Source organism: Thalassophryne amazonica, chromosome 14 (genome assembly GCF_902500255.1).
Source record: "Thalassophryne amazonica chromosome 14, fThaAma1.1, whole genome shotgun sequence".
Taxonomy (NCBI): domain Eukaryota; kingdom Metazoa; phylum Chordata; class Actinopteri; order Batrachoidiformes; family Batrachoididae; genus Thalassophryne; species Thalassophryne amazonica.
In genome coordinates this window covers 3,804,735-3,821,356 of record NC_047116.1, presented here as the reverse complement: position 1 = coordinate 3,821,356, position 16,622 = coordinate 3,804,735, and the positions used below count along the sequence as shown (strand labels likewise).

General features: G+C 40.1%; 1 protein-coding gene across 1 annotated transcript in view; it reads left to right on the top strand.

Moving 5' to 3' along the window:
• LOC117525277 (titin-like) overlaps window positions 1-16,622 on the top strand; it is a 363,294-nt gene that overhangs the window by 170,858 nt on the left and 175,814 nt on the right. The window contains 9 exon segments of the mRNA XM_034187118.1: window positions 314-453; window positions 1,302-1,428; window positions 1,810-1,952; window positions 7,588-7,711; window positions 8,672-8,938; window positions 9,628-9,725; window positions 11,743-11,911; window positions 12,010-12,279; window positions 12,471-12,737. Coding sequence (XP_034043009.1) covers window positions 314-453; window positions 1,302-1,428; window positions 1,810-1,952; window positions 7,588-7,711; window positions 8,672-8,938; window positions 9,628-9,725; window positions 11,743-11,911; window positions 12,010-12,279; window positions 12,471-12,737 — 1,605 coding nt within the window.

The window sequence follows — 16,622 nt, the reverse complement described above, 5'->3', positions numbered from 1 at the left end:
ATTGAGCTGTTAAAAATGAAAGCAAAAATGACAGATTTTAGGCATTCATTGATAATTGATGTGCAGAAACGTCTTTGTGGAGCACAGATCATGAATTCTAAAAACAGGCAACTCTTCCTTTCGTGTCACAATGGAGATAAAATTCCACATAAAAAGTCAAACATCCAGAACACATTTCTGCTCCACACATGATCAAATATTTTATTGTCCATTACACCACATTTAGGATAAACTTTCAGCTGGAGGGGGCACTAGTAGGACTTTAACTAAACAGACTTGTTCATAATTTCCTTCTACTTTATTGTAATTACAGAACGCGACATCAAAGTTATTCGTCCGCTGTACAGTGTGGAGGTGACAGAGACAGAAACAGCCAAGTTTGAGACGGAAATTTCAGAGGATGATGTCCATGGCCACTGGAAACTGAAAGGAGACGCTCTGCATCAATCACCTGTAAGCGCTCAGTTTGTAAACTACAGCACAGTTTGGTAAAAATGTAGTAAGTCCTGATTGGAGCATCCAAAAGGTCCTGTCAAACCGAAGGGGCAAGAGTTAAAAAGACTATGTGCATGTAAAGTTGGGTGTCATCAGCATAACACTCACTCACTCATTTTCAACCGCTTACTCCAATTAAGGTTCATGGGGGCTGGATCCTATCCCAGCAGTCATAGGGCATGAGGTGGGGTCCATTCCGGACAGGAGGCCAGTCTGTCGCAGGGTCACATATAGACAAACAAACACTCACACCAGCACACACCCCTACGGACAGTTTAGATGGACAGATGGATCAGCATAACAGTACAGGTTTATCCCATAACTACATATAATCTTTCCCACAGGTCCTACAAAAGTTAAAATAACAATGGGCCTAAAACAGAACCTTGAGGCACCCCATACTCCACTGTGGACAAAACTGATCAATATGATCTGAGTCATGAGAGCATCAAGTCTCTCCAACAATACACAGAAACAACAGTGTCAAAAAATGCTAAGACCTGACAACAGTCACATGGACGAGTGCAAATTCTGTGGAATGATGAACTCTGACTAACATTTCAAAGACATCCATCTCTAACAAACATTGTGCAAGTTGAATGGAGATCAGTTTTAAACAGATTTTTTTTATAAATATTTGACTTATATTTGAGTGTTCAGGCGGTAATCAGGTCAACGATGATGGATTTTGTGTGCGTGTTTTAACTGTTTCCTGTTCCATAATGTGTCGTTTCTGTCATTATGATTCCACTGTGAAAAGTAAGAAAGTGTTTTTAACACCTAAACGTGTCTTTGCGGTCCCTCAGGATGTGGAGATCAAAGAGGAAGGAACCAAACACCTGCTGATTCTCTACAACGTGCGAATGGACATGGCCGGAGGCGTTGACTTCTCAGCAGCCAATGCCAAGTCCTCCGCCCAGCTTCGGGTTAAAGGTGAGACTTAGATTGGTGAACTGACGTAAAGTTGTCACCTTAAGTCACTGGTTCAAGTTCCAGTCTCACAAAAGCAAGCACCAGGCTGGTTTTTTACATTTGTGTTGAGATCAAATCCAAATGAAATTTAAAACTGGAGATACGGTTGAAGTTTGTTTTGACCGTTGTTTTATTAACGTGTCTCATTTTTTCCCTTCTGTGTTCCCGTCCAGTAATCACTTGAGTGTGTGGTCATTTTGGACCTTTTTATCTGGTGTGATGAGGTTCTGTCTGATTGGATAAACAGTGACGCTGAACTTTTCCTCACATGAACCTAAACTCATCCCAGCAGGTTGGACAGGTGCTTGGTGGTCCATTGAGTGTTATTTTCTCTTCTGTCAGCTCGCACCATCAGCCTGCTGCGTCCTCTGACAGACGTGACTGTGACCGCTGGAGAGACAGCGACCTTCGAGTGCGAGCTGTCATACGAAGGCATCGAGGTGGAGTGGTTCCTGGGAGGACAGAAGATGGAAGCGAGCGACAGGGTGAGACTCAGAGGACTTGTTTCAGTTCCACTGATGTTTGAGGAAGGCAGCAGAGATTCACGTGGTTTTAGTGAATTTATATTCACTAAAACCACTGAAACCACCTGCGTGTCAGTCAGATTCCCACAGATCACGATCTGGAAATCTATGAAAGAGCAAGAAACAGTTTTATCAGCAAAAACACCCCAAACAAAGTACCGGTAACGAGTGTTTTTTTTTTTTTTTTGTAATTCAAATATTTATTGAAGTTTTACATTTTATAACAACTTAAATGAAACAATAAACAGACAAACCATATAAAAATAAATAAAGTAAAAAGTGAGGTTTCATGCAGATATTTGCATTTTAACAAAGTGGTACAATTTAAGTTGTGGATATGTAGGTGCAAAAGTTATCCCATTGTTCCAGTCTGGCTTCATTTTTACATTTAGCCAGTCTTCCCAACATCTTTTCACAGGCAACATTTTCGACCATTTTTTCTTTCCACATTGTAAGTGCTGGGCTACGAGAGTCTTTCCAAAATTTTAAAATAAGGCGGGCACATGTCACAAATGTAGTATTTAGCACAACAAATGTATGTCTGTCTAGCAGTGGAACTTCTTTTTTGTCTCCAAGCAGGCAAAGTCACTGTGATTTTAGCAGGACAAAAGATATCCAGCCCTGAATATAGTTCAGCACATTGTTCCGAAACCAATGGACATTCCCAAAGGGCATGCATTAAAGTACTTTTAGTAACTTTACATTTCCAACAAAGATCATTTCTGCTAACACCCATCCTGAAAAGTCTGGAAGGAGTATAATATCATCGATTGAGAATCTTCTATTGAGTAAATTTACCTCTAGCTTCACTAATGTGCAACCCATTATTTGAAATAACTGAATCCCATCATCATCCAATGTGCACCTCAAATCCTTTTCCCAAATACTTTTCAGGCTCTTGCCTGTATTATCTTTACTCCAAGGGCAAGTATTGTACCATTTTGAACCTCTGCACAGCAATGGGGGTAGTTGTAGAAAGAGCTCGACTGGATTTTTTGCTTGTAACAACTTGACCTTTTCTTTTAAGCAATCTCTTATTTGTAAGTATTTCCAAAAATACCCCTGACCCTCAAAATTATATTTAATTTTAATATCTTCATACAACATGAATGCCCCTGCCTCCAGTAAATCACCCACAGTTCGGATTCCTTTTCTCAACCATTTTGCCCAGAAGACAGTCTGCTTACCAATTCTAATTCTAGGATTACGCTACAAGGGGGCATATTTTTGCAAATATGGAATCAGCTTGTATTTCTTATGTACCTCCCTCCATACCATTTTTGAAAATTTCAATATAGGGTTTTGCATCTTATAATCTTGAGTTAACCTTTGTGAGAGTGCCTCAGTTGGAGTAAATGGGGACGTGAGCTCTTGTTCTGTTAAAATCCAATCCAGTTCATTCTTCCCTGCCCAATGTTTGGCCAATCTGGACATCTCAAAAGAAATACTGTAGTGCTCTATATTGGGCAGGGCCAGGCCCCCTTCTTTTTTTGGTTGACACAGTAGTTTAATATTAATATGGGGTTTGCCACCATTCCAGAGAAATGTTTTTATCATATTGTTATAACTTATTAACAATGAAGGTGGGATGCACAGAGGTAGCATTCCAGTAAAATAATTTGTAAGTGGAGCAATGACCATTTTTAAACTGTTTACCCCACAATGTCAAATTTAACTTACTCCATTTATCCAAATTTACCTTAATTTTGTTTAGCACTTTTGCCAAATTGTCAGTCATAATATTATCAACATTTGAGTTTAACTCAATTCCCAAATATTTCATTCCTTTCTCTAACCATTTAAATTTGGAACCAAATAAAGCACTGCAAGTGTGGGAGACTGGCATCGCTTCAGATTTGTGCCAGTTAATTTTGTACCCAGAGAACACTGAATAGTTGTCAATTACTTCTAATAAAGTGGTAATAGAATTATTAGGATCTTTACTTAACACCAGAATGTCATCCGCGTACAAAAACAATTTATGTTCCCTGGCTCTCCCGATTACACCTTTAATTCTTGGGTCTTCTCTTATTTGAATGGCCAAGGGTTCTAAAAAAAATTGTGAACAAAAGCGGGCTTAAATTACACCCCTGTCAAGTTGATCTGGAGATATTAAAAAATTGAGAAAGGATGCCATTGGTAAACACTGCTGCCTTTGGCCCAGAGTATAAGGTTTGTATCCATCTGCAAAAGTATCTCCAAAACCAAATTTTTTCATGGCAGTGAATAAAAAACTCCACTCTACCCTGTCAAACGCCTTTTGGGCATCTAAGGATATAGCTAGAACAGGTTCAACATTATTTTTATTTAACCATAAGAGATGTAGTAATCTCATGTTATCAGAAGCCGATCTGTTCTTTATAAATCCAGCTTGATCTTTATGAATTATTTGTGGCAGAATCATTTCTAATCTTGTTGCTAGAACTTTAGATAATATTTTACAGTCAGTATTTAATAAACTTATTGGCCTATAATTGGCTACCTCGGTTGTGTCTTTGTCACCTTTTGGAATTAGTGTAATTACTGCGTGGTTAAAAGTTTCAGGGACTGTTCCATATTCAAAAGCTTTGGTTAAAACTTCAGTTAGGAAAGGGGAGAGTAAGTCAATGAACTTCTGATAAAATTCAGCCGTGAATCCATCGACTCCAGGTGATTTCCAAATTTTCATTGTGCAGCTTGCTTTCCTAATTTCAACCTCTGTTATAAGAGTTTCCAACTTGTCCTTGAACTCATGTGAACTCTTTGGTATTGGTATTTTATCAAAAAAGTTATTTAGCTGTTCGTTTCTAGCCTTAGTTTCAGATGTATACAAATTTTGATAAAATGTTTTAAAGGCCATATTAATGTCTGAGGAAGAAGAAATTAATTTCTCATCCTTTTTAATGGCAGTGATAACATTCTGGCTTTCCATTTTTTTTTTTAGCTGTTTTGCCAGTGATCTCCCTGTTTTTTCCCCATTTTCATAGAAATTTGTTTTCAAGTGAAAAAGAGCGTACTCTGCCTTTTTGTTATAGAATTCATGGAGACTAAACTTAAGCTGACAAATTTCTTTAAATTTATTATCATCAAATTTCATTGCTAATTGTTTTTCCAATTTGCTAATCATCTTTTCCAAGTTTTTAATTCTAGTCTTATTTTCTTTAACTTTCTTGGAGCTATAACCTATACATTTTCCATTTTCCATCCCACACAGTGGAAAGTCTCTCAGTAGATCCTACATTTATCTCCAAAAAAAATTTAATGTCTTCTTTCAATGCTGAAACAAACTGTTCATCTTGCAGTATGCTTGAATTTAATCTCCATCTACCTTTCCGATTTTTCTCAACCTGTATATTTATGTGTAGTTCCACAGGTGCATGGTCAGTTATGGCAATAACACCTATTTCACAGTTTTCAACCAGGTTAGCACTTGAATTGGAAATCAAAAAATAATCTATTCAGGAATATGTTTTGTGTGAATGGGAGTAGAATGTGTATTCCTTTTCAAAAGGATATACAAGTCTCCAGATATTAATTAAGCCCATTTCTTCTTTTAGTGAATCTAATACTAACCCTGTTCTAGTCACCATGGTTACATTAGTGGCACTCCTATCAATGCATTCATCTGGTACATTATTAAAATCTCCACCCAATAAAATATGTCCCTCTGTATCTTGGAGTATCTTATTAACTTTATGTATGAAATTAGGTTCATCCCTTTTTGGGGCATAAATATTACACAGGACAACTTTAATTCCATTGATTAATGCCTGAAGGCATAGCAATCATCCATCTTCATCCTTAATCTGATTTAACAAAACAAAATTTTGTTTTTTATTGACAAGTATAACCCCACGGCTTTTGCTTGATACCGAATTGTGAAATACTTTCCCAACCCAATCCCTTTTCAACTTTAAAGCCTCATTTTCATTTTCAAAGTGTGTTTCTTGAATATAAGCAATATCAGTGTTAAGAGATTTGAGATAGCAGAGTATTTTTTTTCCTTTTGATAGTTGTGCCACATCCATTTACGAGTATATTCCATGATACAATATTAACAGCCGTTGTGTCAAATATTCCTCAGCAAATGATGTAGGTGCCCTGTGTTTCTCCATCGACAATAAATAAACATACATTGACAGCTTTGTGTATACCAGGATGTGAATAAGATGAATACCTCACTTAGAAAACCTTTAACATAACCAAGAAAAAAGAAATGAAAATATAGCGCTGTACTAAAAAAAGAACATGACAGCGCAAACGCCCTCTCGGCACAGTTAAGTTGTCTCTGGTCCGTGTGGGTCCCGCAGACAGCGATCTCCTCTCCTCTGCTGTCCATGCGACACCTCAGCCATCCCGTCCCGTCTTGTAAACGTATTTATCAACTCTCTCCCATCTGCGTTATCCATTGGCTCCTCAGGCATTTTCACCCAAGATGTTCTCCCGTATGAACTTCTCTGCTTCCTCTGCGTCATCAAAGCTCTTCTGCTGATCTCTCCATGTGAATCTGAGTGTAGCTGGGTGGGCAAGGGTGTGTTTCACCTGGTTTTGCCACAGCATTTTCATCGCTGGGTGGAAGTTTTCTTTGTGCAGCGCACTCCACAGTCATGTCTTCGTAGAAAGACAGATGACAGTTCTGCCAGTGCACTCCTTTCTTCTGTTTGGCAGCTGTGATGACTTTCTGTCGTGCAGTGAAGTGATGAAATCTCACAAGAACAATTCGAGGGGGCTGGCCAGGACCAGGGCGCGATCTCAGACTTCTGTGGCTTCTTTCAATATCAAATTCATCTCCATGTATCTCCAAGCCCTCAGTCAGTATTTTCTTCACACAGTCAGTCACAGTACCGCTTTTCTCCAAACCTTCTTTCAGCCCAATAAGCCGGATATTATTCCTGCGGCTTCTATTCTCCTGGTCGTTGACATGGGCCCGGAGTTGTTTGAGTTCTCTGAAGTATTTACCGTTGTCATCAGCTATACTCTTCAACTTATCTTCCACGTCTGAGATGCGGCCCTCAGCTTCAGTTATCCAGATTTGGGTCGCGTTCATGGCACTCTTCAACTCAACCATGTCTGACTTAATGAGTGATACATCGGCTGCAACCCCATTCAGAACTGCCCCCACCTTAGTCATTTCTGTGAACAAGGCACTTATATCCATCTTTGGTTCGCCTTCATGGCTAGTAGAGTTAGCTTTGGTATTGGTATTGCTATCATTTGAGCTTGCGTCAGCATCCCCCACCGTAACTGTGCGCAAGCGACTTTGAACAGTCTTTTTCTTGGTTGTTGTGGTCATTTTTCAGAAAATGTCACACAAAATAGCTCAAGGAAGTATTACCATCCAGTTGAAGGTCATTTTGGGAGAGAGTGAGCAGTTTAAAGATAATATTAGTTAGACGGAGTTCGGAGCTCAATTACGGTGCAGCCATTCCCTGGTACCTCATCACGTGACTCCCTCGACTGTCCTTTAAAGTAAAATAAAAAAATAAGACCCTGAAAAGAATCAAGTTTGAGTTGAAAAAGACCTTCAAAGTAGATTTTTCAGGCAACCAGAAAATCAGTGTAGCAAATATAAACAGACAAAAACAAAACAACTGATTTGTTTTTTGCGTCGCTGTAGGTGAAGACTCGGGTGGCAGGACGCGTTCACACTCTGATGGTCCGAGATGTGAAACTGTCAGAGGCAGGTGAGGTGAAACTGACCGCCAAGGACTTCCAGACGCAGGCTCGCCTCATCGTCAAAGGTACGATGCCCAAAGACACCGGGGTCAGTGAAGGCATCACGGCATGTATTGATGACATTAAAATACTCGTGGTTTCGATATCAGAACATATATTTTTATTTATATCACATTTGCAGGCCGTAAACACTCACATTTTGTTTTTTGCATTATGAGGAGTGTAAGATCACAAAGGACTGTGTTCTTTCAAACTATTTCAGTGTTAATATTTAGAATTTTCACAGCTGGCATGTGAAAGCATCAGCTGTATAGTTATATTTTAACTGTTTTCAGTGGCTTCTCCAAGTTTTCATTTGACCAAAAGACATTTGTGTTATCTGCAAATAACAGCAACTTCATTTGCAGTCAGACTTTATCTGTATTTCCTGGAGTATAAGTCATGATTTTTTTTTTTTTTTTTTTACTAATTTTAGAGGCCCTGTGACTTATACTCTGGTGAGAATTGTATGCTTAAAAAAATCACAATTGTTAATAATAGTAATTATAATAACTATTTATTTATAAGAATAAATGTCAGTAATAAAACTACACAATAACAATGCACAGAAATCTCAAATTAAAGAGCTGATAATACAGAAAAAAGGTGCAACTTATAGTCCAATAATTTATATACAGTTGAACAGATTATTCTATAACATCATAAACAGTCTTTCTGAAACTTGATTCCTGTTTTTTTTTTTTCTATAAACTGCTGCCTGCTATTAAAATAACTTATTCTAACCCGTTGAAAAAAAAACAGGAAATCAGGATCAGAATTAAAATCATAGTTTGTGGTGGTGTTATTTTTTCATCTATGGAAACACTGAAAATTATGTAGAAAAATACTTGATTGGAAAGTTAAATTATTAATATCAGTTCATCTTTTTACAATATTTTTTCATCTCCATGCCATCTCTAATTCTGTTAATGTTGACATTATTGACACATTTCTGTTCATTTCTGTTTGTTGTTTTTTGTGTTCAGAGCCGCCGGTGGAGTTCACCAAGCCTCTGGAGGACCAGACAGTGGAGGAGGAAGCCACCGCCACACTGGAGTGTGAAGTTTCCAGAGAGAACGCAGAGGTGCAATGGTTCCGAGGCGGACAGGAGCTCCACAAGACCAAGAAGTACGACATGATCGTCGACGGCCGCAAGAGAGCGCTCATCATCCACGGCTGCTCTCCAGACGATGCCAAGATGTACACATGTGACGCCAAGGACTTCAAGACCTCCTGCTTCCTGGAAGTTACACGTAAGAACCAAACCTGGTCCTTATCCAGTCTCTGTCGAATCACGCAGCTGACACGGAGCCCCAGAGGAGCATCACTGGAGCGCGTCCTCCTGCCACGACCCAGAACACACACACACACACACACACACACACACACACACACACACACACACACACACACACACACACACACACACACACACACACACACACACACACACACAAAAGGCTCACCCTTTTCTCTGAACGCTCCCCCCAAACTGTTGTAGCCCTAACCAGAACAGATCAAACCATGTGACCAATGCCCACAGAGAACGGGAAATGAACAGGAAATGAAGAAAAAAGTAAAAAAATCATGGGAAAATACCTGGCCCCGCCTCTTTTTGAAGGTCTTCTGAAACATTGAACATTTCTGTTTGTAGTCAGACGGAAACTTGACACAAAACTTTGAGAAAAGTCAGTTCATTAGTTTTTCAATAATCCTGCTTACAAATATTTGCAAATTATGTAACAACAAAATCTGTCTGTTAAAGAGTGAATTTTGTTTGTAATTTAGGGTCAAAGAAAATCACCTTTGTTTTTCCACTCTTTAACTTCCATATGTCTGTATGAGTTTGGACAAATCAATCTTACAAATAATGTAAACAAAAAGCAGTTTGATTCGGTGTATGTGCGTACATCACATTCTAATAGGGTCTTTGTTGCCACAGCTCCTCATGTGGAGTTCACCAAGCCTCTGCAGGACGTGGAAGTCAGAGAGAAAGAATCTGCCAAGTTTGAATGTGAGGTTTCCCGAGAGTCCGCGAAGGTGAGTCCTCTTTGGGACACATGTAACATTTGATCTGAAAATTGATCGGAAAACCGTGATCAATTTAACATATAAAAAGTCATTTGGAACAGTTGCTCTGACTGTAAAATTCTCACATCATCATTTTGGACTTTTTAGATCTTTTCTCCCATTTTACACTGAAAATCTCAATGTGTTCCCGTGTTCCTGTTCTGCTCCACTTCCTGTAGAAAAGTACAGCAGTAATTCTAAAACTAACTGAATTCCATCATATAAACAGTTATTGCAGGCCAGGTCTAGGAGTCTCTGCATCCACCACACTTTGGAACCACTCTGGATCCTGGATGGTCATCACCCAGGTAGATGTCTCAGATAGATATCCATCTATCTGCCATAGTCAGGTAACACATGGGTATGGGCATGTGCTCGGTCCTCTTCAGCTGCTGAGGTCCTGAACACGGAGACACCTGTGTGCTGGCTCATGACTGGAGAAACACACCACATGGGCAAAGTGCCGTAGTTGATGGTCCCTCAGAATGCAAGTGATTCTCCTCATCTGAGTCTCACTAAGTAGCTGTTCTTTAACACAAAGTCATTCTAGTGGTATCCAAGAATCCTCTGGGGAGAGCTGGTGCCAAAGACATCCCATCATCACTGGTTGGAGTCCAGGTCTCACAAACCTACAGGACAAAAGGAAGCACCAACATCCTGAAGACTTAGATTTTATTTCTCCTGCAAAGGTTTCACCATCACCACATACCTCTGTCCAGGAACCTCATGGATCCATAAGATCTTCCCAGGCATCTCTAGATCTCAGAGGCCAAAGGCCCAGAGACTAGAATGTGACTACCATGATAACTGAACATCTCAGCAGATACACGTCTTATGACTCAGTCCAGGAGATCACTCAAAGCACAGTCTTTAGTTTTGAATCAGGACTATCATAAACGCAGGCACTCAGAGTCTTCATTTAGCTTCCCAAGTGCTGCAGACAGGACATCCATTGATTCCACAGAGATTTCAACATTGTCCACAAAGTCAAGCTCATTAAATGTTTCCTTGTTGGCAGAGGTTTCTAAGCTTCTGGTTTCCACAATCCGACCCAACATCCAGCCCACGCAAGCTTTGAACAGAGTAGAAACCAGAGCACATCCTTGAGGAACACCAGACATAAACTGAGAAAAAGTCAGCGACTCTGCCTCTGCTCAGCATGCTCAGCACCTGTGTATATATAGGCCAGGGTTGAGTAGGATTATTTTGTAATGTAATCCAAAAGTAATCTAAATGTATGTACATACATACATGTAATCCACATGTATTCTTTCAAAGTAATCCTACCCAACCTTGGTATAGGCTGACTATGATGTCCATCAGCTTATTGGTGATCCCACAAACATTCAGGATGTCTTACAGAGCTGCCCAATCAACCAAATCAAGTGACTTGTGAAAATGAACATAGGCTGCAAAGAAGCACTGCAGATGTTCATGTTTGCATTCAGTGAGTCATGAGTGAGGAGTCGATGGTTGACTTCTTGGACATGAAACCAGAGGCATCTAGTCCCTTGTCCAACTGGCACTGAATCTTATTGAGAATGGCCCTTGTGAGTACTGCTCCCGGCACAGAGAGCAGTGGAATACTCATGTAGTTTTTCAGTCCAGGCTATCAACCTTTCCTTTTCAGAGGGGGACAACAAGACCTTTCTTCCTGTCTGTTGGGATGATATCTGCCTCGCAAGTAGAAGCAAAGATTGCTTACAGTGTCAGGAGAAAAGCATTTCCATCTGCCTGGAAGAATCCGGCTCCGGATCCTCCCAACATTACCCACTCTCAGCTGATCCACCAGCCAGACAATCTCAATGGCATTCATGCTGGTTCACAGCTGGCTGGTGGATCCTGCTATCAGAACCCAGGCACCAGACATTTCCATCATTGTACCAGGAAGATCAGCTTTAAGAGGATCTGTTATTGTCATTTGTTGGATTCATGGTGGGTATTGTTTGCTCACACATGAGTTGATGTGTGAATGTGTTTCTTGTAGGTTCGCTGGTTCAAGGATGGCAATGAAATCAGGAAAGGAAAGAAGTACGAAATCATTGCCAAGGGTGTCCAGAGGATGCTTCTCATCCACAAGTCTGTATTTGATGATGAAGCAGAGTATGAATGTGATGCCAGGACCTCCAGGACCTCCGGCATGTTGACTGTCATTGGTGAGGCTCATCTCTGTTGGCAGAATTATTAATTTTATTCCTCCTTCTTTTCTGGTTTCATTGACATTACCCATGGTGGTGTTTCTTTTTACTTACAGAGGAGGAAGCGAGATTCACCAAAAACCTGTCCAATGTGGAGGGAACAGAGACGGCTAGTGTAAAGATGATCTGTGAGGTCTCCAAGGCCAGCGCTGAGGTTACCTGGTATCGGGGAGATGAAGAGCTGCCTGAAGGTGGTCGCTATGAGGCCATCATGGATGGACGTAAGAGGATATTGATCATCAAGGACTTGAGGATGGATGATACTGGAGAATACAACTGCAGGTTGAGTCCCACCGTCAGAACATCTGCCTCATTGAAAATTAATGGTAAGGAAAGCTCCCCGGACCAAAGGTTTGCTTCCTCTTCCCCTTTTTCTGGATGGTTTCTGTTCCATGTTAGACCCAAAGTAACATATTAGTATTGATGTTTCTTTGTTTTCAAACCAACAATCAGATATCCTCAGTGGAGGTTAGCAAAAAAATCCAGAATAACTACTTGATTATTCCTCATCCTCCAGAACTGGCAGCTGAGTTCATCACCCGGCCTCAGAACCAGGAGGTGGTTGAGGGTGAGAAGGCCAAATTCACCTGCGAAGTCTCCAAGGACACTTATGAAGTCAAATGGTTCAGAGGAGACAAGGAAATCGAGTCTGATGACAAGTACACGATCGTCAGTGAAGGGAAGAGTCGATCTCTTGTGGTGAAAAGCTGTCAGCTGAAGGATGAGGGAGGCTACGTTGCCCACATCGGCACCGTTAAAGCCTCAGCCGACCTGTCTGTGATTGGTAAGATTTTACCTTTATTTTCTATTTGTTGAACTTGAAGGAGTCTGTTTGAATAAAGGTGTCCTCACAAATTGACCATATAATGAAAACTCAAAGTTCTATTTGCTGCAAGGGAAAAACTGGCGGCCGCCAGCAGATTGAGAGTAGACATGAGCTTCCTGGTAACAAGTCCTCAGGAGTCAACTCAAACAGCATTTTTAATAAAAGCCTGGTGACTGAAGACGCCTTCAGGGTTTTCTCAAGTTCAAGTTCAAGTTTATTCAGTTCAAGGAAACAACTTTGCAACAAAATAAAGCAGAACAAAATAAAACAAAACCGATTTCTCAGCCAGTCAACCCATGCAACCGAAAGGGTGTAGGTCGAAGCAAAGCTTACATACACCGACCCCTTTTACCTCAGCAACTTTTACTTATCACAACAAAATCAAAACAAAACAAAGTGAGCAGAACAGCAAAACACAGACATCTGAAAATAATCAATCAATCAATCAATCAACTTTTTTCTTGTATAGCGCCAAATCACAACAAACAGTTGCCCCAAGGCGCTCCACATTGCAAGGCAAGGCCATACAATAATTATGAAACACAGTCTACGTCTAAAGCAACATAACCAAGGGATGGTCCAGGGTCACCCGATCCAGCCCTAACTATAAGCCTTAGCGAAAAGGAAAGTTTTAAGCCTAATCTTAAAAGTAGAGAGGGTATCTGTCTCCCTGATCTGAATTGGGAGCTGGTTCCACAGGAGAGGAGCCTGAAAGCTGAAGGCTCTGCCTCCCATTCTACTCTTACAAACCCTAGGAACTACAAGTAAGCCCGCAGTCTGAGAGCGAAGCGCTCTAATGGGGTAATATGGTACTACGAGGTCCCTAAGATAAGATGGGACCTGATTATTCAAAACCTTATAAGTAAGAAGAAGAATTTTAAATTCTATTCTAGCATTAACAGGAAGCCAATGAAGGGAGGCCAACACGGGTGAGATATGCTCTCTCCTGCTAGTCCCCGTCAGTACTCTAGCTGCAGCATTCTGAACCAACTGAAGGCTTTTTAGGGAACTTTTAGGACAACCTGATAATAATGAATTACAATAGTCCAGCCTAGAGGAAACAAATGCATGAATTAGTTTTTCAGCATCACTCTGAGACAAGACCTTTCTGATTTTAGAGATATTGCGTAAATGCAAAAAGGCAGTCCTACATATTTGTTTAATATGCGCTTTGAATGACATATCCTGATCAAAAATAACTCCAAGATTTCTCACAGTATTACTAGAGATCAGGGAAATGCCATCCAGAGTAACGATCTGGTTAGACACCATGCTTCTAAGATTTGTGGGGCCAAGTACAATAACTTCAGTTTTATCTGAGTTTAAAAGCAGGAAATTAGAGGTCATCCATGTCTTTATGTCTGTAAGACAATCCTGCAGTTTAGCTAATTGGTGCGTATCCTCTGGCTTCATGGATAGATAAAGCTGGGTATCATCTGCGTAACAATGAAAATTTAAGCAATACCGTCTAATAATACTGCCCAAGGGAAGCATGTATAAAGTGAATAAAATTGGTCCTAGCACAGAACCTTGTGGAACTCCATAATTAACTTTAGTCTGTGAAGAAGATTCCCCATTTACATGAACAAACTGTAATCTATTAGACAAATATGATTCAAACCACCGCAGCGCAATGCTTTTAATACCTATGACATGCTCTAATCTCTGTAATAAAATTTTATGGTCAACAGTATCAAAAGCAGCACTGAGGTCCAACAGAACAAGCACAGAGATAAGTCCACTGTCCGAAGTCATAAGAAGATCATTTGTAACCTTCACTAATGCTGTTTCTGTACTATGATGAATTCTAAAACCTGACTGAAACTCTTCAAATAGACCATTCCTCTGCAGGTGATCAGTTAGCTGTTTTACAACTACCCTCTCAAGAATCTTTGAGAGAAAAGGAAGGTTGGAGATTGGCCTATAATTAGCTAAGATAGCTGGGTCAAGTGATGGCTTTTTAAGTAATGGTTTAATTACTGCCACCTTAAAGGCCTGTGGTACATAACCAACTAACAAAGATAGATTGATCATATTTAAGATTGAAGCATTAAATAATGGTAGGACTTCCTTGAGCAGCCTGGCAGGAATGGGGTCTAATAAGCATGTTGATGGTTTGGATGAAGTAACTAATGAAAATAACTCAGACAGAACAATCGGAGAGAAAGAGTCTAACCAAATACCGGCATCACTGAAAGCAGCCAAAGATAACGATACATCTTTGGGATGGTTATGAGTAATTTTTTCTCTAATAGTCAAAATTTTGTTAGCAAAGAAAGTCATGAAGTCATTACTAGTTAAAGTTAATGGAATACTCAGCTCAATAGAGCTCTGACTCTTTGTCAGCCTGGCTACAGTGCTGAAAAGAAACCTGGGGTTGTTCTTATTTTCTTCAATTAGTGATGAGTAGAAAGATGTCCTAGCTTCACGAAGGGCTTTCTTATAGAGCAACAAACTCTTTTTCCAGGCTAAGTGAAGATCTTCTAAATTAGTGAGACGCCATTTCCTCTCCAACTTACGGGTTATCTGCTTTAAGCTACGAGTTTGTGAGTTATACCACGGAGTCAGACACTTCTGATTTAAAGCTCTCTTTTTCAGAGGAGCTACAGCATCCAAAGTTGTCTTCAATGAGGATGTAAAACTATTGACAAGATACTCTAACTCCCTTACAGAGTTTAGGTAGCTACTCTGCTCTGTGTTGGTATATGACATTAGAGAACATAAAGAAGGAATCATATCCTTAAACCTAGTTACAGCGCTTTCTGAAAGACTTCTAGTGTAATGAAACTTATTCCCCACTGCAGGGTAGTCCATCAGGGTAAATGTAATGTTATTAAAAAATGATCAGACAAAAGGGAGTTTTCAGGGAATACTGTTAAGTCTTCTATTTCCATACCATAAGTCAGAACAAGATCTAAAATATGATTAAAGTGGTGGGTGGACTCATTTACTTTTTGAGCAAAGCCGATAGAGTCTAATAATAGATTAAATGCAGTGTTGAGGCTGTCATTCTCAGCATCTGTGTGGATGTTAAAATCGCCCACTATAATTATCTTATCTGAGCTAAGCACTAAGTCAGACAAAAGGTCTGAAAATTCACAGAGAAACTCACAGTAACGACCAGGTGGACGATAGATAATAACAAATAAAACTGGTTTTTGGGACTTCCAATTTGGATGGACAAGACTAAGAGACAAGCTTTCAAATGAATTAAAGCTCTGTCTAGGTTTTTGATTAATTAATAAGCTGGAATGGAAGATTGCTGCTAATCCTCCGCCTCGGCCCATGCTACGAGCATTCTGACAGTTAGTGTGACTCGGGGGTGTTGACTCATTTAAACTAACATATTCATCCTGCTGTAACCAAGTTTCTGTTAGGCAGAATAAATCAATACGTTGATCAATTATTATATCATTTACCAACAGGGACTTAGAAGAAAGAGACCTAATGTTTAATAGACCACATTTAACTGTTTTAGTCTGTGGTGCAATTGAAGGTGCTATATTATTTTTTCTTTTTGAATTTTTATGCTTAAATAGATTTTTGCTAGTTATTGGTGGTCTGGGAGCAGGCACCGTCTCTACGGGCATGGGGTAATGAGGGGATGGCAGGGGGAGAGAAGCTGCAGAGAGGTGTATAAGACCACAGCTCTGCCTCCTGGTCCCAACGCTAGACAGTCACAGTTTGGAGGATCCCAAAAAATTGGCCAGATTTCTAGAAATGAGAGCTGCTCCCTCTAAAGTGGGATGGATGCCGTCTCTCCTAACAAGACCAGGTTTTCCCCAGAAGCTTTGCCAATTATCAATGAAGCCCACCTCATTTTTTGGACACCACTCAGACAGC